Source organism: Gobio gobio (genome assembly GCF_949357685.1).
Source record: "Gobio gobio genome assembly, chromosome: 6".
Lineage (NCBI taxonomy): Eukaryota > Metazoa > Chordata > Actinopteri > Cypriniformes > Gobionidae > Gobio > Gobio gobio.
The window spans coordinates 20,827,001-20,854,311 of record NC_137102.1 but is presented as its reverse complement, the minus strand read 5'-3'; the positions used below and the strand labels follow the sequence as shown (position 1 = coordinate 20,854,311).

The 27,311-nt window shown below is 43.5% G+C and overlaps 1 protein-coding gene across 15 annotated transcripts in view; it reads right to left on the bottom strand.

Moving 5' to 3' along the window:
• prkag2b (protein kinase, AMP-activated, gamma 2 non-catalytic subunit b) overlaps nucleotides 1-27,311 on the bottom strand; it is a 56,508-nt gene that overhangs the window by 10,282 nt on the left and 18,915 nt on the right. For 6 of the 15 annotated variants that reach the window (XR_013816628.1, XR_013816629.1, XM_079818587.1 and 3 more), the window contains 8 exons: nucleotides 15,123-15,334; nucleotides 11,147-11,198; nucleotides 9,864-9,973; nucleotides 2,408-2,489; nucleotides 1,781-1,839; nucleotides 1,144-1,189; nucleotides 800-854; nucleotides 92-218 (listed from right to left, as the gene is read on the bottom strand). Coding sequence is in view for 9 of the 15 variants with exons in the window: in XM_079818587.1 (XP_079674713.1) it covers nucleotides 92-218; nucleotides 800-854; nucleotides 1,144-1,189; nucleotides 1,781-1,839; nucleotides 2,408-2,489; nucleotides 9,864-9,973; nucleotides 11,147-11,198; nucleotides 15,123-15,334 (743 nt within the window). In the remaining 6 variants the exon portion in view is untranslated. Of the gene's footprint in view, nucleotides 1-91; nucleotides 219-799; nucleotides 855-1,143; nucleotides 1,190-1,780; nucleotides 1,840-2,407; nucleotides 2,490-9,863; nucleotides 9,974-11,146; nucleotides 11,199-15,122; nucleotides 15,335-25,393; nucleotides 26,101-27,311 lie in introns of those variants that run through there. The other 9 variants (XR_013816631.1, XR_013816632.1, XM_079818588.1 and 6 more) reach the window with 4 other exon arrangements.

Sequence of the window (27,311 nt, the reverse complement as noted above, 5' to 3'; positions counted from 1 at the left end):
GTTTGTTTCGTTCACAATAACTACCATTTATAAAAGTATGATAATAATATGCATCAAAGACCAGTAAGCCAAAGGGAATTGGTATACTCACAAAAAGCTGCAGAAACTTGAGGATTCTCTTGTGTGTGAGGATATACAGGGCGTTTCCTGTGACTGGATCGATCACTGGCAAACGATGGATCTTATTTTTGATGAGTGAGTAAACAGCATCAAATATACTGGGGGGGGAAACAGCAAAGAGTTACAAGAAACCGAAGATTATGAAAAAATATTGAGTGACATAAAAATATGCTGAAATTGTTTCAAGATAATTTTGATAATGGTTCTCAGTCCCAAATTTAAGAATCTCTTTAAGATCTGATCCTATGTCCTGACATAGCATCACTTGAAAAACTAAGGTGGACTACATTGTATTGGCAATTCAAGGTGAACTTGATGGCATCAGTTGATTAGATCTTCAAACTATCTGTGAATGTTTACATGTCCCTCGTTCTGGTGCTAAATCAATTTGGAGGTACTATTATCTTTAAGGACTTGGTTTGCTGAAGCTCGCAGTCAGGGGGAATTTCCTATATTGTCTTTAGATGCGTAAGTGGTCTACATCTGAGGCTGTGTGTAAGAGCAACAACTTTAAGGACTGCCTACTGTATGCCCATAAAATAAAATGCTGTTTGCTGCTGCAGTTCTCAATAAAGATGCCCAAGTCTCCTGGTATTTGATAATGTGTTTCCTACAGGTTCATGCATCATGCAATGAAAATTATAGAACAAGGTCTAAAAAATATGACCCAGTGTCTCACCTTGCATCTGGAGATATGTTGACTAAGGGTTTAAAAGTTTCTTGCAAGTAAAGTTCTGTTGGTATAAGCAGAAATGAAAAAGAATCAAATCACTTTAAAGTTAACCAAAAATGAAAATTCAGTCATTATTTACTTACCCTCATGTCTTTTTGTTGTTGTTGCATAATGTTACTTATAAAAATTTCCAGACATGGGTGTGAGTAAATAATAACATGATTTTCATTTTCAGGTGTACAATCCCTTCACAGAATAATGAAAAATCTATGTAAAAGCCTATTATGTGAGAGCTACGTGACAAATGAGTGCAGTGGTGAACAGAACATGAAATTAGTGAACATATTTACCTCTCCAAGTCTCAATTTTGTGCTCCTCCAGCTCATATATTTGCACCTGGGGAATATATATTACAGAATGTGAGTTAAAATGTTAAAACGGACACACATTCCTCCTTTCAGATTTATTAAAGGTGCAGTGTGTAATCTTTATGAGGATCTATTGACAGAAATGCAATATAATATACATAACTATTTTTTCAATGGTGTATAAAGACCTTGCATAATGAACCGTTATGTTTTTATTACCTTAGAATGAGCCATTTCTATCTACATACACCACGGGTCCCCTTACAGTGAAGTCCCCATTTTGTGCTGGCATGATTCTACAGTAGCTCTAAATTGACAAAATGCTCTACAGAGCACTCGCTACTCTCTGCTGTCTCAGACGACGTCATCTTTGTCCTGTGTCGGCCACCGTAGCTTCTCTATGTGCTTCGAAAGGAAGGGGTGAGCGGTGGACGGTTGCAATTCGCAAAAAAAAAAAAAAAACACCTCACCACTAGATACCGCTAAAATGTACACAGTACACCTTTAAGTGAATACATGCAGGAGAAATGGCATAGCAAACACTTTCTTCTCTAGATTTGGCACTTCCATTTGAAGGTCTGAACAGCCAGCACTGTTTCTGTGATGTCTGAATCCTTACCAGCGGTGATTTGTAGTATCTGTGCAGTATGATGATGAAGTCTGTGATGGTTAACATTCCTATTGAGAAAACATACCATCATTAGAGTAAAACCTTCTGTTAGGAAATCTGTGCCTACAAGCAGAGTTCACCCATCATTCACAAAGTTCTACACATCCAATGTCTTTTATGTATTTATGTATTTATTTACAAATTTGGATAATTTGATGATTTCAGCTACTAACAAGAGTGTAGTACTCTACTTTAACTCATTTTACCATGTTAAAATTCACTTTCTCCTAAAATATCAGCACAGAACATGTGGAAAATGTCAGGAGATTCCATCTGGGCTTGCTTATACTTAACTACAATAAATAAAAAAACCCAGACAGGAAGGAGAGATCAATGAATTTACAGTTGAACAAAAAATGTCCTGAAGCAATGTTTTTATTTGATTATTAATTACTATGTTTTTTGACAATAATTTCAAGACAGGAGGTGTATGCCAGTTAAATGGACTTGCAGAGTAAACAAGTTAAACATTTTCTGTCTGTAAGGCTGAAAAAAAAGACAACTGTGAAAGTGAAAAGAATGACAGAAATGCAGGTGTGTGTGTGTGTGTGTGTGTGTGTGTGTGTCATTGCTCACCCACAAAGCTTTGCTTTTTGGTTTCCCATAATGGGGCAGCTCGAACTCCATTAGCAACCAAGGCAAAGAAAGCTTTCTTTACCTAACAGAGAACAAAGGATTCACAAAACAATGCTTTTCTTGTAGGTGCCTTTAAAAACCTTCTGGAGGAACTGGTAGTGTGAGCCAAAAATCACAGGAGACACAATAAGTTGAGTCCAACCAGGGTTCAAAAAAATGTCCACACCTGACAATAAAGATTTGGCCTTACCGGTTGTAATTTGTGTGAATTAAAACATATCATTTTTCCCTGCACAGCAACAAACAGCACAAGTCTCTTGCAGCATCATACAAGATGAGCCAAGGAATCAAACGGTTCTCACTGTTAAAGTAGTTCCCTTTCAGTCGGTCACTACGACGTACGTCGGTAATAACCGACGAATTGGGATCACTTCAGAGAGCCCCTATCAGCTTCGAGAACTTAAGAACAGGCCAATGAACAATTGGCGTGCGAGATTTGCATCTCGCGCTCCGCCCCGCGCCGCGGGTATAAACGGGAAGCGAGAGCACCGCACTGACGTCATTCACTTCGGAGCCGAACCGGCGTTTGAAGTTGCAGAGACTGCTTTCCTGTCTTTTCAGCGAAAGAGAATTCATCAGAACAGAGAAGAGGATCGTGTGCTGGTGTGACGGCGCTTTCCAGCGGGACCGCGAACTCAAGCTGCTAGAAGGAACAAACTGCTGTTATCACAGCAATCTGTTGGTATCGGTGGGCGTTCCATTCTTTGAGTGCAAACACAGGCTGCACTATCCCCTGTGTGTTGCCGCGGTTTCCCTGGGTGCTTCAGCACTCTCTTAAAAGAGAGTTCCTCACAAAAAGAGCAACACGGGTGTGACACTGCGTCTTTTTCAAGACGTCATTCCACTCGTGCGTTTCTGGATGCGGTTGTTTCCTGTCCTGACGGCCACGATCCCTCTCGCATAAACATGTTGAGACTGTGTTCGTGGGTGATCCGTGTTCTCTCAGGGGAATGGGACCACGTCGACGCGCTGGTCATCTCGCCTTCCGCGTGAGGGTTTGAGTGTTCAGCGCGCCGTGTGCCGTCTAGCTGCCGAGTGACAGCGCGGGTTGCCACGGCAGCTCAGCGCGCGTCACTCGGCGGCTACGCATGTTGAGACAGTGTTTGTGGGTGGTCTATGCTCTCTAATGAGAGCATGGCCACGTCGGCGCGCTGTTCATCTTGCCTTTTTCATAAGGGCTTGAGTGTTCAGCGCGCCGTGTGCCGTCTCACGGCCACGCCCACTGTCTCACATGTCTGCCGGTAGCTTACAGATGGGATTGCTGGTCCTAAAAAATAAATAAATAAATAATAATAAAAAAAAAAAAAAAAAAAGGACCTAGCGTTTCGTTTGGGGCTCTAGCAGAGGACAGATGTCAATCGCTGCATCGGAGAGAGGGCTGTTATGTGTTGAAAATGAAGATGATGCTGAGATTCCCACTATAATAGTGGGCGCTCCTGCTGAATCCGATTCATGCTCGACAGCCATGCTTTCCCGGGTGGCTGAGGCATAGTGCAACGCATAATTCGCCTTGCCTGCCTCTTGCCTTTCCCGGATGTGCGTTGGAAGGCTTTTGCATTATGGAACTATTGGTGGCAAAATATGGAACACCAATAGGGCCATAATCTGTATAAAGTTTTCCTCTCTCTCACTACCCTCATCGGTGGGGTGGCAGTGCCACTGGCAGGCCACCTCCGCCCTGCTTAGGGCATGAGGGTAGTTCTCAGCCGAGGTTGAGCTGCGCACAGCGCTGGCCCTTGGCTAGACGATGTCCAGAAACACCATTGACCCGGATTTGGTTCGGGACTGTTCTTCCCCCGGAGGAGGGCCGGGTAAAAACCATTAGTAATTCTGTTCCGCCACTGGGGTTAAAAACAGCCAGTGGTACCCAAATATATATCTAAAAAAAAAAAAAAAAAAGAGAAGAACAGTTCCAATATCTCTGGGTCTCAGGAGTTCAGGAATGGCAGCGTGTGACGCTACAAGCCTCGCCGCCCTCATTCCCCTCCCCACAAGAGGGCGAGAATGGCAGTGTGTGACGCTACAAGCCTCGCCACTCTCATTCCCCTCTTCTCAGCGGTGTGTGGACGACAGTGCGCGACGCTATGCCTCGCCGCTCTTGTTCCCCGCTGAGGAAGGAGGTGAGGCAGACCGTGTGCAACGCCACAAAGCCTTGCCACGCTCAGCCCCTCCTTCATTTGGAGAGCGCGCTGGGCGGTGTACAACGCTCCCATGCCTTGTCAGCCTCTGGTGCCTCTCCAAATCGCCAGCAGGGGGTGCCGGCTGTGGGAACGCACTCAAGCGGCCTTCCCACACTCGCGCACCCCCTCAGCGGATGCAGGTCGTGTGTCAGACCCAGACCCCTACACGGACCACTCCCATGTCGTCCTGGGGTCCCTGCATTCCGCCTCGCTGCCCTGCTGCGGGTACGTCTGTGGTACCGATGACCCCGCTTGTTCGGTCTCTGGGGGCCTGGCTAGCGCTCCCCAGCCCGTCTCGCTGGGTCATCTGTACCATCAGACTCGGTTTGCGATTCAGTTCGCCCGGCGTCCGCCCAAGTTCGGGGGCGTTCACTTCACGTCTATTGCGTGGGTGGATGCCCCCGTGCTTCGGGCGGAGATCGCTGTCCTACTGGCGAAGGACGCGATAAAGCCGGTCCCTCCAGCCGATATGAAGTCTGGACAGCCCGTACTTCATTGTACCCAAGAAAGGTGGCGGGTTACGACCGATCCTGGACCTGCGTTACCTGAACCGCTCCCTCCACAGGATGCCGTTCCGAATGTTAACCCAGAAACGCATCTTCAGATGCATCCGTCCCCAGGATTGGTTTGCAGCGATCGACCTGAAGGACGTGTACTTTCATGTCTCGATTCTCCCTCGACACAGACCGTTTCTACGCTTTGCTTTCGACGGACGGGCATACCAGTACAAAGTCCTGCCCTTCGGGCTGTCCCTGTCGCCCCGTGTCTTCACGAAAGTCGCGGAGGCGGCCATTGCTCCCATGAGAGAGCGTGGTGTTCGCATCCTCAACTATCTCGACGACTGGCTGATTCTTGCCCAGTCACGGGAGCAGTTGTGCGAACACAGGGACATGGTGCTCCGGCACCTCAGCCAGTTGGGTCTTCGGGTCAACTGGGAGAAGAGCAAACTCTGTCCCGTACAGAGGATCTCTTTTCTCGGGATGGAGATCGACTCGGTCGCCATGACTGCGCGCCTCAAAGAGGAGTGCGTCCAGTCGGTGCTGAGCTGCTTGAGTACGCTCAAACGCAGTACAGCGGTTCCACTGAAACATTTTCAGAGGCTCCTGGGGCATATGGCAGCAGCAGCCGCAGTAACGCCGCTAGGGCTGCTCCATATGAGACCGCTTCAGCACTGGCTACACGACCGTCCCGAGATGGGCGTGGCACAGCGGGTCCCTCCGTGTCCAAGTGACGCCGAGATGCCGCCAAACCCTCACCCCGTGGTCGGACCCTTCATTTCTACGGGCAGGAGTGCCTCTAGAACAAGTGTCCAGGCATCATGTTGTCTCCACGGATGCCTCACCCACGGGTTGGGGGGCCACGTACAACGGGCTTGCAGTATCGGGTCTGTGGACGGGGCCCCAACTGCAATGGCATATCAATTGCCTAGAGTTGCTGGCAGTTCGTCTTGCTCTCAGCCGCCTCAAAGGGTCGCTCAAAGACAAGCACGTTCTGGTCCGGACGGACAGCACGACGGCCGTTGCGTACATCAACAAACAAGGTGGTCTACGCTCCCGCCGTTTGTCCCAACTCGCCCGCCATCTCCTCCTGTGGAGTCAGAAGCATCTGAGGTCCCTTCGTGCTATCCACATTCCGGGCCTGCTCAATCGTGCGGCCGACGAGCTGTCACGGTTGCCAGTGCTTCCCGGAGAGTGGCGACTCCACCCCCAGGTGGTCCAGCTGATTTGGAGTCGCTTTGGGGCCGCACAGATCGATCTGTTTGCCGCCCACGACACGACCCACTGCCAGTTGTTTTATTCCCTGTCCGAGGGGACCCTCGGCACGGATGCACTGGCACACAGCTGGCCCCGGGCTCTGCGCAAATATGCGTTTCCCCCAGTGAGCCTTCTTGCACAGACACTGTGCAAGGTCAGGGAGGACGAGGAGCATCTCCTCTTGGTAGCTCTGTACTGGCCCAACAGGACGTGGTTCCCGGAACTAGTGCTCCTCGCGACAGCACCTCCTTGGCCCATTCCTCTGAGGTAGGACCTTCTGTCTCAGAGACGGGGCACCCTATGGCACCCGCGTCCAGACCTCTGGAAACTCCATGTCTGGTCCCTGGACGGGACGCGGAGGTTCTAGGTGACCTACCGCAAGCGGTAGTCGACACCATCGCTTCCGCCAGAGCCCCCTCTACGAGACGGCTTTATGCGTTGAAGTGGAACCTGTTCGTCGACTGGTGCTCTTCTCGCCGAGAAGACCCCCGGAAGTGTTCGATCGGATCTGTGCTATCTTTTCTTCAAGACGGGTTGGAGCGAAGGCTGTCTCCCTCCACCCTCAAGGTATATGTTGCCGCCATCGCCGCAAGCCATGACCTCATTGATGGTGAGTCCTTAGGCAAGCATGATCTGATCGTCAGGTTCCTAAGGGGAGCGAGGAGACTAAATCCTCCTCGCCCTTCTTCTATACCCTCTTGGGACTTGTCTCTGGTGCTGACCGCACTGCAGAGGGCGCCCTTCGAGCCTTTACAGTCAGTAGAGCTTAAGATCTTGTCTCTAAAGACAATACTCCTGATTGCATTGGCCTCAGTTAAGAGGGTAGGGGACCTGCAGGCATTTTCGGTCGACGAATCGTGCCTGGAATTCGGGCCGGGTGATTCTCAGGTGACCCTGAGACCCTGGCCTGGATATGTGCCCAAGGTTCCCACTACTCCCTTCCGGGACCAAGTGGTGAGCCTGCAAGCGCTGCCTTCGGAGGAGGCAGACCCAGCCCTAGTTTTGCTCTGTCCCGTCCGTGCTCTCCGGACTTACGTGGACAGAACGCAAAGCTTCAGGACCTCAGAGCAGCTCTTCGTCTGTTACGGAGGACAGCAGAAGGGAAAGGCTGTCTCCAAGCAGAGGATGGCCCACTGGATAGTGGATGCCATCGTCTTGGCGTATGAATCCCAAGACGTGCCCTGCCCGCTCGGGGTTAGAGCTCACTCCACCTGGGGTGTAGCTTCTTCCTGGGCGCTGGCTCGTGGCGCCTCGCTGACAGACATTTGTAGAGCTGCGGGCTGGGCGACACCCAACACGTTCGCTAGGTTTTATAGCCTGCGTGTAGAGCCGGTGGCTTCTCGTGTGCTCGCTTCCCATAGTCAGCTTCACTGAAGTGCCCGTTCTAGTGTCGGCTTGCTGCGCCATTCCCTTCCCCTGGAACGGATACGTGCGCTTATTTTCTCCAGTCGAGTTCCCCAGGATAGGCGAACCCTGTTGAGTCCTCCGCACCCCTCGGCAGTCGGATGTTGCGGAGCGTCCGACGCCAGGTCTGGCACTCGTATGCATTGGTGGAACTTGTGTCAGGCTGGGTTCCGTATGTCGTGACCCCTACGGCGGTCCCATACGTGTATTTCCACGGTACAGCTCCCTACGGGGAGCTCGTGTCTTTCCCTTGGCAGAGTTCTCTGCCGTCTCAGTACGGTGTCGTCCCCCGCCTGCATTAGGCCGGGGCCTCCCCTGGGACTCCGTATGTTGTGCTGCCCACGGCCAGCCCATACGTGTTCTCCACATGGTAATTCCCTCCGGGCATGATGTGGCTCCCGCAGCGTCCTTCGGGCACGCTTTCCCAGCGTTATCCAATCAAGTCTGCTGAATGGGTCTTGCGGAACAGCAGTATGACTCTTCTAGCGTGAATCTTCCCGCCCGCTTCAGAACGGGGTCTGAGGGGCTCTCGCTGGGCGCTGGAAGTGGTAGTAACTGTGGCGTTTTCCATAGGGATCCCAATTCGTCGGTTATTACCGACGTACGTCGTAGTGACCGACTGAAAGGGAACGTCTCGGTTACGTATGGTAACCCTCGTTCCCTGAAGGAGGGAACGGAGACGTACGTTCCGTCGCCACAGTTCCTTCCATCACTGCTTGGCCGAGTCACTGGTTCGGCTCCTCAGTGAAAAACGTCAGTGCGGTGCTCTCGCTTCCCGTTTATACCCGCGGCGCGGGGCGGAGCGCGAGATGCAAATCTCGCACGCCAATTGTTCATTGGCCTGTTCTTAAGTTCTCGAAGCTGATAGGGGCTCTCTGAAGTGATCCCAATTCGTCGGTTATTACCGACGTACGTCTCCGTTCCCTCCTTCAGGGAACGAGGGTTACCATACGTAACCGAGACGTTTTTTTCCTCCATTGTATGTTTAAGTCTATAAAATTTTATTTAGTAGACTCCAGTTTCTATATCTGTATTTTAAATGTCACTTGCATTAGTTCATTTTTCATTCTTCCAGTAAAGTCATCAGCCCACTAGCGCATAATGTTTTATTTACTCACTAATGCCATTATTTACTCACATTTTCCACATTTTGGGCCCTTGGCGCAACATTTCTAACACAGACTTTCTGCGATTTTTAGACCAGCTCAGCTATCCATAAAAATTAACTTGGATTTCATTATAAAGGCTTTTTCAATATATGGCCCATAAACTCAGCAGTTTTATATGTTCACAACGCAAACAGGCATAACACTTCATTTCACAAACTTTTGTTCAGGAAGAAATACAATAAGTACATAATGTCCAGGCATTAAATTCCACTGGTCTTCTCTTCCCTAAGCCTTTAATATTTCAAACTGGCCCACAGGTTAATCGGTTATAAGGATGTGTTACCCCCAAATCTAATAACTGCACATACCTGCACATAATTACTGATTAACCATAACAAACTAGCTTTATGACCGCTTCCCATACACTTCAAAGAGTCCCCGTCGATTTCAGTCGCCACCTCAAGATTTATTTACTGATGAAACATTAACCACAACGACTTGTGTTCATGTGTTTAAACTGTGAATCAAAACTGAAAAAAAGTAACTATGACTCATACTAAAACTAGTATGTTTGGAGAAGCATAATAACATATATGCACAATATGCAACTTTCCGCATTTATGAAATACCAGAATGTCCTATACATTTCCAGTGATGAATGGACCAAAAACATGACTGTCAAAAGTTAAGACATTTTGATAATACAAGATGATGATAACTGGATGACACATCCAAAATGAAGAGGATATGTGACAACGATATAGCATAATACTGTTTGAAATGTGTATCATATAATGCCAAAGTGTCATATTACTATTTTTTTAACAGCACAGTATGCAGGAAGTAGTAAGATACTTTCCCATTCTGAACATAACCCAAAACACCATACCAAAAATCTTGTCTCATTCTGTTAACAAAACAACAGAAGACATTCAAGATGTATAGCTACCTGTAGTGTAGTGTCAAAAACCACTAGTTTGGAGCTGGTGGGGACGAGGTCATAGCACTTGTGGGATTTCATAAAGCGCATGTAAATATCACTGTCTGGCTCTTCAGCAGCTGAAAAGAGAAGAAATCCTTAGATTAATTAGCAGTCACCTAAATCATATACAATTATATTAAAGCCACAATATGTAATTTTTCGCCGCTAGAGGTCGCTTATTCAAAACTAAGGCGGACCTTGATTTGGCTGAGCTTTTATTATGCCACAGGCGACCGTTTTCCGCTTCTTCTGGTCATGCGAATGTGGGGTAACGCAGCGCTGTTTTATCATATAGATACATTATTTGAGTGTGTTGAAAGTTGTTATAATGCTACTCTGTGCGTTCGCTCAGAGACACTTGTTGCACACTGCAGTACGCTAGACCGAGATTAGGCATGGTGAATCATGGTACTCGCGGTAAATCAAGAAAACAAGATTTAAACAATAAGACTGACTGTGTTGAGCTACTTTACAAGCTACAATTAAGTAAAAGTAGTTAAGTTACATTCAAGCTACCAATTTTTTCTTTTTTTTATACAATGACATTGTTACAAATAACTGAATAATTGTTAATGAAGAATGTTATAATATTTGGGGTTTCAAGCAACATAATGCAATGTAATTATGATTTCAAATGATTTTGTAAATATAGCCTATATCTCAAACTGAGCTACTGACAAGTTACTGAAAAATGTTGTTAAGTTTGTAGCGTCGCTATTTAACAATGATACATTTTTTGTTGATTATTATGTATCCAAACAGTTGCTCACCTGTCTAATAAAACATACAATAAAATAAAGCACCTTTGGTGTTTCCATGGTTTCTACAAAATAAAATCCCCCCCCGGAAATCGAGCGTTACGTGGGTATGATGTCATTGATAGCCGACGGGCGGACACAGTCCGTGTCCTGGTTAAAATTGCTTATTTCTCTGGATTTAAACATTATCGGAAACATGTGGGATAATGTACACAAGTCAACAAAATATATAACTTTGTTCTAGTGTTTTTTGGATATTTTAATGCAAAAATCTTACATATTGTGCCTTTAATAAATCAATATACAATGCAAATATGTTATGAATAATAAGCTTATTTTTTCCCACAAAACCATACAAAAACACTACATTTACAAAACATATGAACAGACGAAAATTAAATGCAAATTAAACAATTACATAGACCATAAACTTGCACATGAAAGAGTATATGAAATATGCAAGATATACAGAACATAAGTGTAATCCTTTACCTTCATCGTCAAGTTCAAGTTTTTCCAGCATGCCTTCAGCAAGTACGCAGCTCTAAAACACAAAGACAAGGGCTAATGATTTCATTAACAATTACTTCTTAGGTTAGTAAACCCTTTTAGAACCGAGTGGTAGCGTCCATTTTTAAACCATCTGCAAACAAGCAGTCTGGTCGAAACAAACAAACAAAAAACAATCAGTCTGGTCACCACATTGAAGGCAGAGTGATATTAAGTTTATAATGTTCTCCAAGCACAGCTTTCACTTGCAGATTCATTGCGCGCAGTGGTGAAATATTAATAGACGGACTTCCCCGCAGAGGTGATAGTGGAACACTCCAAATCTACCAGTGTTTTTTTTTATTTACGTCAGTATTCTTCAGACCACGCGACGAACAGGTAGAGTAGCCCGGAGTAACCTACTTCATTTTTTGAGGTATGTCAACTCTGCAACTGAACAGCTATGTCGCTCTCTATCGGACGACAAACGAAACGAAAGCATCCAACAACGCAATGCGAATTCATTGATCATGCACAAATCACCCACTGTGGCTTTCTCAAACCGAGCCGCCTACATAGACAACACTTTTATCCATCCTAAGAGCGTGAGCCAATAGATCGACAGCACTTGGAAATCCCTGCAAAAAAGTACACGATGGATCACAGTTTAAGCTGCAGGAAATAAGGTACTTTCTATTTTAAGATATTAAGACTAGCCAATATTCAAAATATATTTTGGAAGCCTGGCTGTTCCAGCTATAAAAACTAATAATTAAACAAATAGGGTAGGCTAACGTTACTAAAAATATGGTGTTTCATCAATAATGTCGCAGCAGAAAATCTCTTACAATCCTTTTTTAAACAATTAAGACGAGTGTATTTAATTAGTCTAAAAACAACTCTAAGTTAACGTGTTTAATAGTATAGTGTGGTGGAAATGAATTTTAAATAGATTTTTTGGATTAAAATAGCTGATTAGTTTGTTTTGCTCTTTAATACTCGCTAAATGCACACTTTCACACTGCATAATCAGACAATCTGATTTGAAATGACACAAATATATTATGTTCAACTGATTTATTTTTGTTTTCTTTGCACATCCCATTTTATATTTCATCTCAGGTTCTTCACTGACACCACAGTCTCCTCGGTAAACAAGTACACAACTTTTTGATAAATCTTAATTATGGACAAAACTGTTGCTCATTATGCAAATGACTCCACAATTAGGGTATTTGGTGTAAATCATTTACAATAAATAATGAAATAGTTTTCGTTTATTCACAGTTAGGTTTAGGTTATCATTTAAAAATGCAATATACACAGCCCGGCCAAAAAAAAAGTCACTGTTTGGGTTTAAATAGGCAAATGCCTAATGGTGCGTTCACACCGGACGCGATTCGCGCGATTCGCGCGAGTGATTTACATGTTAAGTCAATGCAGAGACGCGAAATGGCATTCTGCGGCGCGATTCGCGCGAATGAGGCGGCGAGATTCGCGCGATTGAGGCGGCGAGAAGGACGCGACTTGAGCGTTTTGAACGCGCGAATCGCGCGAAACGCTCAAGTTGAAAAATCTGAACTTTGGCGGATATTTCGCGCCGCGTTAACCAATCAGGAGCTTGCTCTAGTAGTGACAACAATGAAGAGAAAATCTGTATATTGATATCTGGTTCAGACAATATGATTATCACTGTGATAACATTAAATTACATGAAACACAACCCAGTCTCTTTTTGTTAAATGCAAGTTTATGTATGATCAATAATACAAAAGTATCAGTAATGTATAACAAGCTATACATGAAACAAAGCAACAATGCAGTCAAACATTCAAAGTCAGTGCTAGTAGGCTAACGTTACAACTGCAACGTACAGTTATAGCCTAAAAATATAAAGTAATGAAACTTATCTTTGCCCTCAGCCTAAACGATTTGCCAGGGAACAAATTATAGATCCATGAGACCAAAGATCGGCCGTTACAAGACGAATTATAGCTCGAGACACACCACAGAGACATCAGAGCCAGCGGGAGACGGCAGAAGGACTGGCCGAGGAAAGGTTGCCCTCGCCGGCTTTCACGTGCGCTGAGCGCGCTGTCCGCTGGAGCTCACAGCTCCGACAACGGCAGATAAAATGTTCAAATAGGCACTGTTTATGTAAATAAACCTCAGATTTGAGCTTTAAACAACTACATTATCGACTGAAAAAGTCTTAAAACTACGTTTTGTCACACATTAACAGTAGATATGAACAAAAAAAAAGACATGTAAACACAGCCCATGTCAGCCATTTCTCAATGAGACCTGCTGGCGGAAGCCCCGCCCATGACGCGAATTCGCATCTGTTGTGCAGTGAATGTCACACGCGATTCGCGCGAATTTCACGCGCGATTCGCGCGAGTAAACTCAAAATGTACACGCGTCCACCTTCGCGCGATTAGCGCGAATTATTCGCGCGAATCGCGTCCGGTGTGAACGCCACATAAGAGTCAATGATTGGACTCATTATTGCAGTGATTATTATGTATCTAGCATGTTAAATGTTTGCCAACAGTTCTTCTAACTCCAATGGAGTGTATAGTTTTCATTTCTTAAACAATCTTATATGTGTTCAACATGACAAATAAATGTATACATGTTTGGAACAACTTGAGGGTGAATAAATGATGACAGAATTTTCATTTTTGGGTGAACTGTCCCTTTAAGCAGTCATTCTGAACCAGTAATCAATTTTTTGAATTTCAAAAATGTTTATTTTTATTTTTTTTAATTTACTTAAATTATGACTATATTATCATGTAATTATTTGTCCCATTTTTATCTAAATATTTTTTTAAATGTCAAACTTGATATGACAGGATTATTTATTATGCATGATTAATATTGCCTAGCTAAATTATAAATTAATAATAACATTTATTAGGCTATCTATGAATTAACCTGTCTAAAAAAAAATTATTCTGTCTGCCAAGCTCTGATAATGTATGGAATATTATATTAATATATTATCCATAAAAAAAAACTATAGGCCTATACCATAGACTTGCCTTTAGAAGCATGGATGTGTCTGTCACATAGACCGGTCTGTCAACGCTGCTGCTTTAAGTCAGACAGTCTGAGCAACTGAAATGCTTCTCATAAAGTGTGCAGTTGGCCTGAGGTTCATCATGAGTTACTGGACAGACCCATTGATACCTTTTGATATTCAGCTCTATATCTGGAGATCCTCTTGTGTTCAAACGGTGGATGTGACGCGAGCTCGACATGTTTTTTAAAAAAACGCGCAAGTTTACAAGCACACTGACATGTTCTCAAGACTCTGCCGCTATGGCAACAAAGCAGCTAAAATGCAATCACGCACAATTGAGCTTCTGTTCTACTTATTGTGAAATTGATTTCTTTATATTTGCTATCAGTATTCTTCACACTGCAAAATCCATATGTGTTTTTTGAACTATGTGTGGACCTATGTAAAATACGCGACAAATCGCATCCTGTATTGGTTTGTACGAGTCATTTTGCTTGTAAATACGGTACGATCCGGTATTTTATGGGACGGGTGGCAATCCTATGTGTAATGGATGACCTTTGTTAATAATAAAGTCATAATTAAGAAATGGTCAATTACAGGCAAGCATCATCAAATTGTCAAGAGTGCCTGTACTTGTGCTCAGCTGCAACAGATGAAGCACAAACACATTGCTTACACAAATATCAATCACTATGACATTAACTGTCCGTAAATGTATGATGCTTGAGCTACTAACATTTCTAAACATGAAAAAGCATTTGCCCAACAATTTGTTGTCATTGTAAGATGCATCAAACTTTATGAATGCCATTGGTTGGCCCAAATTTATAATGTCAATATACAGATTGCAATTCCACCTTGTGCCACTACTAGTGATGGACAAATGACTTGCGTCACTATAAGACAAGAGTAAACTATATTGAAGCACATGTGTAGATGTTCACTCACCTGGCGTGAGGTAGAGTTAAAGGTGTGCAAGGCGATAGGGGGTTTGGTGGTGGAGGTGCTCAGGCTGAAGCGCTGACCTGTGTCAGGGGGAGACGAGAGAGAGCGGGAACGGCGTTCCTCCACACGCTCCGCGGGACTGGGGGTCTCCACAGGGAAGACCAGTGGAACTTGACTCTGCGTCGGGGTGGTGGGGGGAGTCGAAAGCCCAGAGCCTGTGAGACACATCAATACAGAAGACAATGTAGTACTGAATTTGAAGTGTATTTAGTTCAGTAGAATCATTCAGATGTGAAATTAGTAGCCCGTTTTGTGGAAATCTAAATTTGTGGTTCCCACAACAACATTGGGCTTTAAAGTTGTCTAAGTTGTTCATTTTGAAGGAGAATACCATTCAAATTAAATTCTAGTTTTGCTTTACGAGCGTCATTCCCATGAATTTGTGTAAAAGGTCATGTTCTGGTAACCTTGCATGTATCAAGCAAAAGTTAAAGGGGTTAATAATGTGTACTCTTTATTATATAATGTTCACAGACAATGACCTCTTGTACTACCAAGGGTTAAGTGTCTTAATGTAAATTCAAAATTATTTTCTGTGGTAATCAAAGGTATGCCACAAATGTGGTTAACAGAGCTTAACTTGTATTTAACCCAGAGCATTCCTTTGATTCAATGTTACTATAGAGTTAATCACTCGTGTTTAGAGCTGGATTCATCAGAGATACCAGAGCAAACATGTGTGTCTCATATGACAGTCCTGACATAACCCGTCATGCACTGCATGACACAACACATGCACTGATATATTACTGTTCCAGCCTCTATTAATACTGCCATATCATGATCAAAAGGACAAGTGCTCTGAGGAAACTTTAAAGCTGTAGAATGGAGCATGATTAGGATATCAGTACATTAATTCAGCTGAGGGTTGAAGCAACAGGATATATTCAGGTCAGGGCTTCATCTCATGTATCTCTGCTATTGAGGCATTTGGCTACAGCAGGTCACTATGATTGATCTACTGATGTGTCAGTTTTGTGCTGGGGAATGTGTATGGCATGGTTTGGGGCTGCACACAGGATTGGGAAATGATTCAGAAGATGTTCCATCATTAGGATATGAGACAACATGGTTTAATTTATGAAATGCGCAATTGTAATCAATTAGTGTACTGTAAACACATTAGGATTAGTCCTGGCAAGCCTCCTCATTGTACAGGAAGGGAAGGGTCCATGTGAGACTTGGGGTCAGCAGGCTGATATCAATTAATGCTGGCGTTCCACTAGCCAATTTTCATCTGTTTGTCAGTCATTTACATAGTCACTCAAGAAACAGATCGAGTCACAGCTCTCAGTGTGTGGTTTTGATGGGACAGACTCTCATGGCTTTCAACACTTGAAAGGGTTAACCCTGGGTCAATCTAAACCCTGGATAAACAGAATCCTGGGTTATCTTGTTTCATTTGTCAGAATAAGTCTCGGAGCCAGATGCAAGTTCACAAAGTTTAATAGAGGAGTAAAGAGAGGGTCAGATACAGCACAAAAGTCACAGTCCGAGGAACAACGACCTTATATGGCGTCCAGCGACGTAATCCACTCTGGTCGGAGACCGGAAAGAAATCCTCACTCGACAGGTGACTGCCGATAGCGTCCATATACTGGACAGGAGGAAAACCAAAGCCTAATAGAAAAGGCAGCTCACCGAACTTGGATGAGACTGGATCTCGCCTAAAAACGAAGCGCACCAGTAACACCCGAAACCAGAGTACAGTTCACTCGAAGTCAAGTTCGCGTATCCACAGGCGTGTGAACTCTGGGCTAAGACGAGCCTCCAGATGCCTGCGACCGAACCTGAAGAACTGAGAATAAACAGGAAGAACAACCGACTTGGACTAGGACAGCGTGACTGAGACCAACCCAGACAATGAGCGCACGACGAGAGACAGGACAACGTGCACTAAAAAGGAAACAGCTGATGAGACACGACAGGTGAACAATTACCAAAACGAGAGGGAGGAGCTAGTGAACCCATGAGGAACCACCACCAACAGGTAAGAAATACATACACACACAATAAATCACCCAGGAGTCCTGACATCATTTTTCACATTGCTTATAATTAACCTGCGGTTAACAATTAATCCTGGGTATTCATAAGCTGACGTTTCACACTGTACATTACTAAACACTGGGTCAACATTTTTATTTGCGTATTTGTAGTGTCAGTGTCATTGACTGGATGAATGCAGCATACAATCTGTTTACATAAAGACTCTAGCATTGGACATCCTCATATAATATATTGACCTGTACTGTTACGTTTTTCCTGAATGGACTTTTCGGACTATAAAGGTATAAATAAAACAAGCTCTCCAGACTGCAATTAACATATTTTCTGTCACCATTTGACATTTTTACACTCAAATGCAGAAACAAACGATTATACCGATCAGGCATAACATTATGGCCTTCCTAATATTGTGTTGGTCCCCCTTTTGCTGCCAAAACAGCCCTGACCTGTTGAGGCATGGACTCCTGAAGGTGTGCTGTGATATCTGGCACCAATATGTTAGCAGACGATTCTTTAAGTCCTGTAAATTGCGAGGTGGGGCCTCCATGGATCGGACTTGTTTGTTCAGCACATCCCACAGATGCTCCATTGGATTGAGATCTGGGGAATTTGATGGCCAAGTCAACACCTCAAACTTGTTGTGCTCCTCAAACCATTCCTGAAATTTTTGCTTTGTGGTAAGGGCACATTATCCTGCTGAAAGAGGCCACAGCCACCAGGTAATACTATTTCCATGAAAGGGTGTACATGGTCTGCAACAATACTTACGTGGGTGGTATGTGTCAAAAGTTACAGTTCTGACACCTTTTCATCAGAACCAGCATTAACTTCTTGAGCAATATGAGCTACTACAGTAGCTTGTCTGTTTGATCTGACCACACGGGCCAGCCTTTGCACCCCACGTGCATCAATTAGCCATGGCCGCCCATGATCCTGTCGCCGGTTCACCACTGTTCCTTCCTTGGACCACTTTTGATAGATACTGACCACTGCAGACCGGGAACACCCCACAAGAGCTGCAGTTTTGGAGATGCTCTGACCCAGTCGCCTAGCCATCACAATTAGGCCCTAGTCAAACTCGCTCAAATCCTTACGCTTGCCCATTTTTCCTGCTTCTAACTCATCATCTTTGAGGACAAAATGTTCACTTGCTGCCTAATATACTTGTAGCCCACCCACTAACAGGTGCCGTGATGAGGAGATAATCAGTGTTATTCACTTCACCTGGATCGTTGCGCAGTGTTTCTGTGACTGTCCAAAGCAGATGAATATGAGGCATGCGATTGAGTGTCTGTTGCTAAGCATCTAGTCGTAACATTGTAACATTGCATCGTTTCCCACGGCGCACGTTTGGCAGCACAATGCGAAAGCTATGCTAACCCTGCCACTTCTAAATGACAAGTGTGAAACGGGGTTCAGAACAATGATAGCCTGGAGTTTTAAAAGACCTACATTGACTTTCATTGTTTCTGTAAATAGTTTTTGCCCACATAAGGTTCTTATGTGTTCCACAGAAGAAAGAAAGTAATTTTTGGGGGAACTATCCCTTTAATACCCCTTTTCCACCAAAGCAGAGCCAGAGCTAGATCGGAGCCAGAGCCTAGTTTCTAATCGGTTCTTTGTGTTTCCACACCCAAAGCCCTAGCTCCGAGCCAGGAAAAGTGGTTCTTAAGTAGCACCAAAACATTGCTGGGCTAGAACAGGGCTAGAAGTAAGAACCGATTACGTCAGGCGCTGGGGGCGGGGTCAACAAGATGAACACAAACTTGAGATCCGCCATTGTGAAATAGCAGCTAATGGAGCTAACAGCTACTGTTCGTTTGTAATCTCCGTCTATACAAATTACGGCGAACTGCATGAATGCGTTGGATTCGCTGTGTTTGCGTTGTGTTTTGATGCCGATGTAGGATCGTAAAGCCATGTGAATCAATAGTAACGCAACGTTTGCATTGTTGATGGAAGGCTTGTTCGCAGCGGTGCTGTGCAGAGACCGATCGCCGTATGATAACGAGTCCAGCGAGAGCACATGACTCCTTATGCTTTTGATTCACTCATGCGTTTTTATATCATATGTGGATCGGTCTGGCAAGCGCTGATGCGTCTCGAACAAGCCTGGTGTGTGTGTGTGTGTGTTTCCCGGCAGGGTTGCTAGGTTTTCACAACAAACCCGCCCAATTGCTACTCAAAACAAGCTCAAAACAAGCCCAATCGCGTTCCAGGGGGGATTCCCCAGTAAAAATCACATTTGGGGGTAAAATATGTGTTTTTTGGCATGGTTGCCTACTAAAATTCGCAATATGGGGCTAAATATCACATAATTGGGGTCGCTTCATCCCGTGGACATGAAAAAACAGCCCGCGGCAAAACCACGGACTTGGCAACATTGCCGCTGCCTCGCTAGCTTTGCTGAGAGAGATGAGACGTATACAGTGACGTAAGACCTGGCTCTGTTGTGGCTCTCAGCCCGTGGAAAAGCAAACGGTTCTTAGAAAGCTCCACAGTCGAACCAACTATGAACTGGGACTAGCTCTGGCTCTGAATTAGCTCTAGCACTGCCTTGGTGGAAAAGGGGTATAAGAGAGTTACTATCCAATCCTGCTCTTTTGGAGGGCCATCTTCTGTGGAGTTTAGCTCCAGTTTTAAAGCCTAAATACAACTCAGCACAAGTAAAAAGCTAAATGTTGACTATAAACAAACTACATCAGGGTTGTATGACTTCAACATGACCACCATTAAGCAGAACCTGATTCCACCAAGTGTATCATGTTCCTGGATCAACATCTTTGTTGATCCTGAAAACAACATTCAAATCAACCATTCAGATTTAAGGGACACATTTATAGTTTATGTGAAGTTTAGGTTTGTGCGAGCACCACGACGCATGCGTGTGATGCTGACGCAGGAGTTGGCCATTAGTGAGCCGGTGTACTGACGTAGAACCCTAAAGTGTTTACAATGTGAACAGTGTCAGACTGACACGGAAAAGAGAAGACATTGTTGAATAAATATTTTTGTTTTTGGACCTTGAAAGTTGGACCATTGTTGTCTATAGGGGGGTCAAAAAGCTCTAAGACTTCATCAAAAATATCTTAATTTCTGTTCTGAAGATGAACGAAGGTCTTACGGGTTTGGAACGACATGAGGGTGAGGAATTAATGACAGAATTTTCATTTTTGGGTGAACTAACCCTTTAAACCCAGGGCTAGGTGCTTTTGTTATTCACCTATCATTTCCCACTGATTTTTAGCATAACTTATGGGTAGAGTTTAGGGGTAGGGATATGGTTATGATTAAATTTTAGGACAGGAATGTTGTTTCAGGATCAACAAAATATGTTGACCCAGGAATGCATCTAACTCTGCAAAATCAGGACGTGCCACCATTAAGCTTCCAACAACTCTTTCAGTCAAAGTAAAAAAATAAATTTATATTTTCCTTGAAAGTTTGAGTTAGAACAGTTTACAAGAGAGTGATTATAAACACAATGATGCTGTATGTGAGCTAGTAAGTTTTCCTGTGTTGTGTGATTGAGTTTAATGTCCTTCTGTAGTCCCATTTACTCACTTGTAAGCAACTGCTGTTTTCAAGACAAGTAGAAGCTTTAAAAAAATCACAAGGGGGATACTAATGTAGCTATGCCAAAATAAATCATAATATAAAAGCTTGTAATAACTCGATTTCACGGCGATTCGTATGTATTTTACAAAGTGGCTAATTCGTACGAATGACCTACCCCTTACCCTGCCCCTAACCTTCCCGTCACCGCGGTATAGACCGAGGTCATATGATTTTTTTACGAATTAGCCACTTAATAAAATACATACAAATTGGTTGTGAGATAGCTTTTGATAACCACAGGCCTTATTTATGTTATTTAAAGGTCCCGTTTTTCGTGTTTTTTTGAAGCTTTGATTGTGTTTACAGTGTGCAATATAACATGTGTTCATGTTTCGCGTGTAAAAAAACTGTATTTTTCACACAATTTACTTATCTGTATACTGCTGTTTTCACTGTCCTCAAAACGGCTTGACAGATTTCCCTGTTCTATGAAGTCCCTCCTTCAGAAATACGTAACGAGTTCTGATTGTGCCAGCGGTTCCCGTGTTGTGATTCGACAGCAGCTTAGCGCACGCAGAGCGCACGTTACCGGAAAGGTCACGCCTCTTACCATAACGAGGATGCATGCGCTCAATGATCTCTAAGTACAGCGTCCCTGGGAAAGCCAAACAAAGGTGACTTGACTCCGGGATGAAAATAACAGCGTCTCAACGACATGGCAACAAACAAACTCTACAAACGCAACCGAACGCAACACTTCCTCTACTCCACGCGGGAGCAACAAGACCACGCCCCCTTTTCGCGTACTCTTGTGGGCGGAGGTTAGTCGACAAACAGCTCTACTGACGTAATTAAAGCAGGATGTACAGGGACGTAGTCCCAACCAGCCGTTCGCTGTAGGCTTTGAAAGGGAACTTCTGTTAAATAAAATATCTCGCTTGGCATTGAACTTTGAGCTTTATAATTTTACAGGTATTATATATGCTCTAACAGCAACATTACACACTAACTAAAGTTTGAAAAATGGGATCACGAAGAACAGGACCTTTAATCTGGCCAGTTGATAATACCTAGAATATCAAAATCAACTGCAGGTGATCTATCCTTTTCCTATTTAGCACCTAAACTCTGGAACAGTCTTCCTAGCATTGTTCGGGAAGCAGAAGCACTCTGTCAGTTTAAATCTAGACTAAAAACACATCTCTTAACTATGGCATACACATAAAAAAAAATGTTTTCAATTAAATTATTGTTAGGCTGCATTAGCTAGGTCAGCCGGAACCGGGAACACTTCCCATAACACCTGATGTACTTGTTACATCATAAAAAGAATGGCATCTACGCTAATGTTAGTCTCTCTGTTTATCCAGAGGTTTACTGCAGTCAGCCGGATCCGGGCCATATCCAGATCAAATGGTGGACCTACGCCCAGACATGACCAACGCATCCCTTAAGTGTCTGCAGAGGCCGTGTCAATTAGACTCCCCCTGAAATTGCCTCATCGACAAGGCATCCTCAATAAACCTGTCTCCGGCGTGATGACTCCGATCTTTCGAATATTCCTATTTAATAATTGTTTAATCGACACGTCATCCTAAATAATCCCGTCTCCGGCGTGATGACTCCGATCTTTCGAATATTCCTATTTAATAATTGTTTAATCGACACGTCATCCTAAATTATCCCGTCTCCGGCGTGATGACTCCGATCTTTCGAATATTCCTATTTAATAATTGTTTAATCGACATGTCATCCTCAATAAACCCGTCTCCGGCGTGATGACTCCGATCTTTCGAATATTCCGATTTAATATGACCTCTGAACTGTAAAGTTGCCAGAATAATTTATTTTTCTCCATTATGCCACCTGATGGAGTTTTGGTTCCTTGCCACTGTTGCCTTTGGCTTGGCCTGCTCAGTTGGGGACACTAAATTTTCAACTAAATTTCCAAATAAATTGAATTACTAAACTAAATTAAATACATCAACTAAATAACTGATCTGCCCACATTGTCACTGTATGATAATTGAAATGAGCTAGATGACATCACCGTTTTCTCCAGAGCGGCTGTACAGCCGATTCAAATTCTGTTGCATTCTTTTCCTGTTTAACACTGTGAAGCTGCTTTGAAACAATCTGCATTGTAAAAAGCGCTATATAAATAAAGTTGACTTGACTAATCAAAAACAATTCAAAATACCCACTGACTTCAGGGCGATGAAACTGGAAGTAAAAAAATGCTAACTCGTTTCTCGTTTCTTATCCCTGCAGCACTCAAATGACAATGGACTTTTTTGCCCATGAACTTCAGCTAAAATTTGGCTAATGTGATTAAGTCTTCTTCATAACAGCCTCTCCATCCCTCCAGGCCTCTCCCTCCTGGCTAGGTGGTTTCACAAAATACACTACAAGCTTTCCTTGTCACCCCTTGATTTATGCCAGTAGATGCGAGGAGCTTATAAGAACAGTTGTGCTGAGACCTGTACTGTATCACTGCTACACTACTAGCAACGCACACTGAAGGATGCTTGTTAAATGAAGATACAGTACAGTAACTCCCCAATATCGATCTCTATTTCTTGGACCCAAACTACACTTCTCATTTAAAGCATATGTGGGCAGTAAGCATTACAAGCCAATATGTGTGCACATGAACATGAGTTTGCGTTCCTACTATCTCCTGACATTTAGCCACATTCTCCCAGCTGGCTTAGACATGTTTGGTGTGTTGCTGCGTTAGCTTCTTATTTTAGCCTTGCCACTGCTACACATTCCACAAGGGCAGATAACACTCACTCACAGCACAGGGTCAGACCTCTAGTGTGTAAGCTGGCATGCTGATCTCAGACCAGTTTGACTTCTTTCCATGGCACTGTTAAATAATTGTTTAAGTGAGGGATTCTGGTTTTAGATTTGATGGCACCATTTATTGAATGATGACTGCAAGTCTTATTTCAGTTCTATAAGAATGATGCAATGATATAGTTTGAAAGATGGCCACAAAGCCTTTGACCCATTTGAAGAAATTAATGTCAGCTAATCTAATTGTGTGCATGCTGGTCTACATTATATATGTCATACTACATTCATATCAACACATTCCTGCATGCTTTTACACACAGCATATCCTAATAACTTCACCACATTAACTGTATTGAGCAAGAAGACTATTGAGTATCATGCTTTCAACAGCTGGAACTTGAGAAACAGAGGCTAAAGCTTTCAGACACTTCTATGGCACTTATTCAGCAAATAATCAATGTCAGAGTCAGTCAGGAAACATACTGCCTCTGAAAAAATCAATCTTAAAACTTATCATCACTAATCACTATATCCTACGCCTGAATCAACCTGATTCAACTAAAAGTGTGGTGAGGCAACCTGAGCCTGTTCAGTTTGCATCAGGAACTCCATTTCATGTGACACACAGTGAAGCCCCTTAGGACATCACTGCGACTCTAATACAACTCTCCAGTCAGGCTGATATAATGTGACCCATCATATGATTCAGTGCATGTGTTCGTGTATCCAGACATACTGGACATGTAGATCCATACATCTGACTGCCATAATGAATTGAAAGTAATTATGAGGTCAGACCAAATGTAGTTGTTCTTTAAAAGTGTAGTGTATCATTTCTACACTACTAATATAGCAGTGTCATACAATATTGCAAAAAATATTGGCTTTCCAAACTGATTTACAAAACACTACCCTTTTCTTCCATTGCTCAGCCAACAGATAGTCCCGCCCCAATCTCACGCCATTGTTTGAGCCAATACCGACTGGTCAGGGCACCAAAACAAGCAGGATTTTTTGATAGTGCCATAGTGTTTATACTTTTAGAGGAAATCAACTTATGAACAGCTTACTTTGTTGTCTCTGCATATTGAGATGGGATAAGAGAAAGTATTTTAACACTGAAAAAATTACAATCACCTTCAAGTCTGTCCAAAGTCAAGTTTTACAGCTTCATGACACACGACTGCAATAGTACTCAAGATTCTTAGATTTTCATTCTTAATAGTATGCATTTCGATATAAAATAGTATGCAAACAATAGCAAAACATATGAGTTTTAATTTCCAGTTTATGCCTCCTGTACGTTTAGTAACCAATTAAAAAAACGCATCAAGCAATTGGATTACAACCTTAAAGGTGCATCTGGTGTCCCTTTCAAGCCGTACTCCTAATGTCCTAGTGGAACCCACAGTCACATTTGTGTTTGCGTCACTGTGGCGAAGGCATCAGCTGATGGCTTTGGGGTCAACCCTGAACCAAATTAGTTCTGAAATGAGTTTCCCTGCCAAGTGATTAATAAAGATATACAGAATACACAAACTCAATATGTACCATGCCAACCAACTGTAACTGCTTTTACCTCTACACTGGAATGTCTATTTTAAAGATCTTGAAACACAAGTTCAAAGAACTAGTGTCATGTCACAACATACACATATACTGTACATCTACTGTACATATCTGACTAATTGATGTTTGATGAACAACACAGTCAGTGCCTGCCTCATAATTGCACAAGGCAGACATTCCACACAACATTCCACTACCAGACAGATATCAATATTGTTATGTCTAGCTGAAGGCTCTATACACTATACAGAGAGATATCCTGATTAGTACCATACCAGACGGACATGCTGACTCTGATATTCGTTTCCCGGTGAGCAGCTCGTCTTCTTTGCGCCTCTTTGTCCGACGCAAACTGCCAAATCTCTTCATGGGAACCAGCAGGCCTCACGTCTGAAGATCAACCATACCCTCCTAACTAAAACGATGCATGCCACAGAGATCCTGTTCGGATAGCAGAGCACTCAACACAAGTGAAGCCAAACCAAATGTTCTGGATTCCAGAAGAGGTTCTCGTTCTTAATGAAACCACCAGTTCTAGATGATGGAGCTGAGCTACAGAGAACTGTGCCTTCAGAAGTGTCTCCTATAGGTGTTTATGATGGTCTCTTTGTGTTTTCAGTATGATCTTCACAGATGCCACATGTCCCAATAGTCCACTTGGATTGCTTTAGTACCCTTTGTAGAAATGAAATCCTGACATTGGCTGTATTCCAGTGCAATTGATCCCCTGATTTTATGTCTCCATGGAACATGCACTGTCACTTCAATGCAGTCGTCACTTTGCTTACACTATGTCAGTTGAGCAGACCCTGCTGATGAAAGGCAGACTTGCTTATGACCCCCAGTGCCGCAGATTGTCTCAGAAGTGATGCCTCTCTTCACTCATCTGTCTGATCGCTCTCTCCCGGCTTTTCTCTTCTCTTCCCCCTCTCTCGTTCTCTGTTTGTGGAGATCAGTGTGCAGCCCTGCCCTCTCTGCAGGAAATTGTCAGGTGCAGCTGTGTCTCTTTAAAATAGCATACATGGCAGGAAGCTGTAAAAGGAGACCAGGCAACACAAGCCAGCCACACTATTGGTTCAGTCCTCCACACGGCATTGCCCTTTTTGCTTGGCCACTGAATTTGCATACAGAAACTAAATTTCTTTTACTCAGCTACTTTTTTTTGGTGTTTGTGTTCGTTCTGATATTCCTATTTCTGAAACTTTCAGCTATGCCACTTTACTTCCCCTTGATTATAATTCTTTATATATACTTTATATATGGTCAGAATTATTGCCACCCCTGATAAATATGAGCAAAGATGGATATAAAAATAAATCTGCATCGTTTATCTTTTTTATCTTTTATTAAAAAAATTCACAGAAATCGAACCTTTCATTGAAGTAAAAGAATTGAAAGTGGGGGGTAAATAACAGTATGAAATAAATGCTTTTCTCCAAAACACGTTGGCCATAATTATTGGCACCCTTTTATTAAATAATTTTTGCAACATCCTTTTGCCAAGATAACAGCTCTGAGTCTTCTCCTATGCCTGATGGAGAACACCTGACAAGAGACCATTCCTTCATACAGAATCTCTCCAGATCCTTCAGATTCCCAGCTCCATGTTGGTGCTTCTTCTTTTCAGTTCACCCCCATTTTCTATAGGGTTCAGGTCAGGGAACTGGGATGGCCATGGCAGAAGCTTCAGTGACACATTTGTGTGTTGATTTTTATGTTTGTTTTGGGTCATTGTCCTGATGGAAGATCCAACCACGGCCCATTATAAGATTTCTAACAGATGTCAGGTTTTGATTTTCTTTATCTGTTGGTATTTGCTAGAATCTATGATACCATGTATCTGAACAAGATGTCCAGGACCTCCAGCAAAAAAATCGTCCCACAACATTAAAGATGCAGCAGTATATTCAACCGTGGGCATGGGGTACTTTTTATCCCTGTTTGCACCAAAGCCATCTGGTGGATTTGCTGCCAAAAAGCTCTTTTTATTGTTTCATCTGACCATAGAACCAGGTCCCTTTTGAATTTCCAGTTGTGTCTGACAACTGAATATGCTGGAGTTTGTTTCTGGATGAGCAAGAAGGATTTTTCTTGAATCCCTCCCAAACAACAAGTGGTGATGTAGGGGTTGTTTGATTTTTTTGGGGGGCTTTCTGACCCCAAGACTCTCTGCGATTCTCCATCTGTGATCCT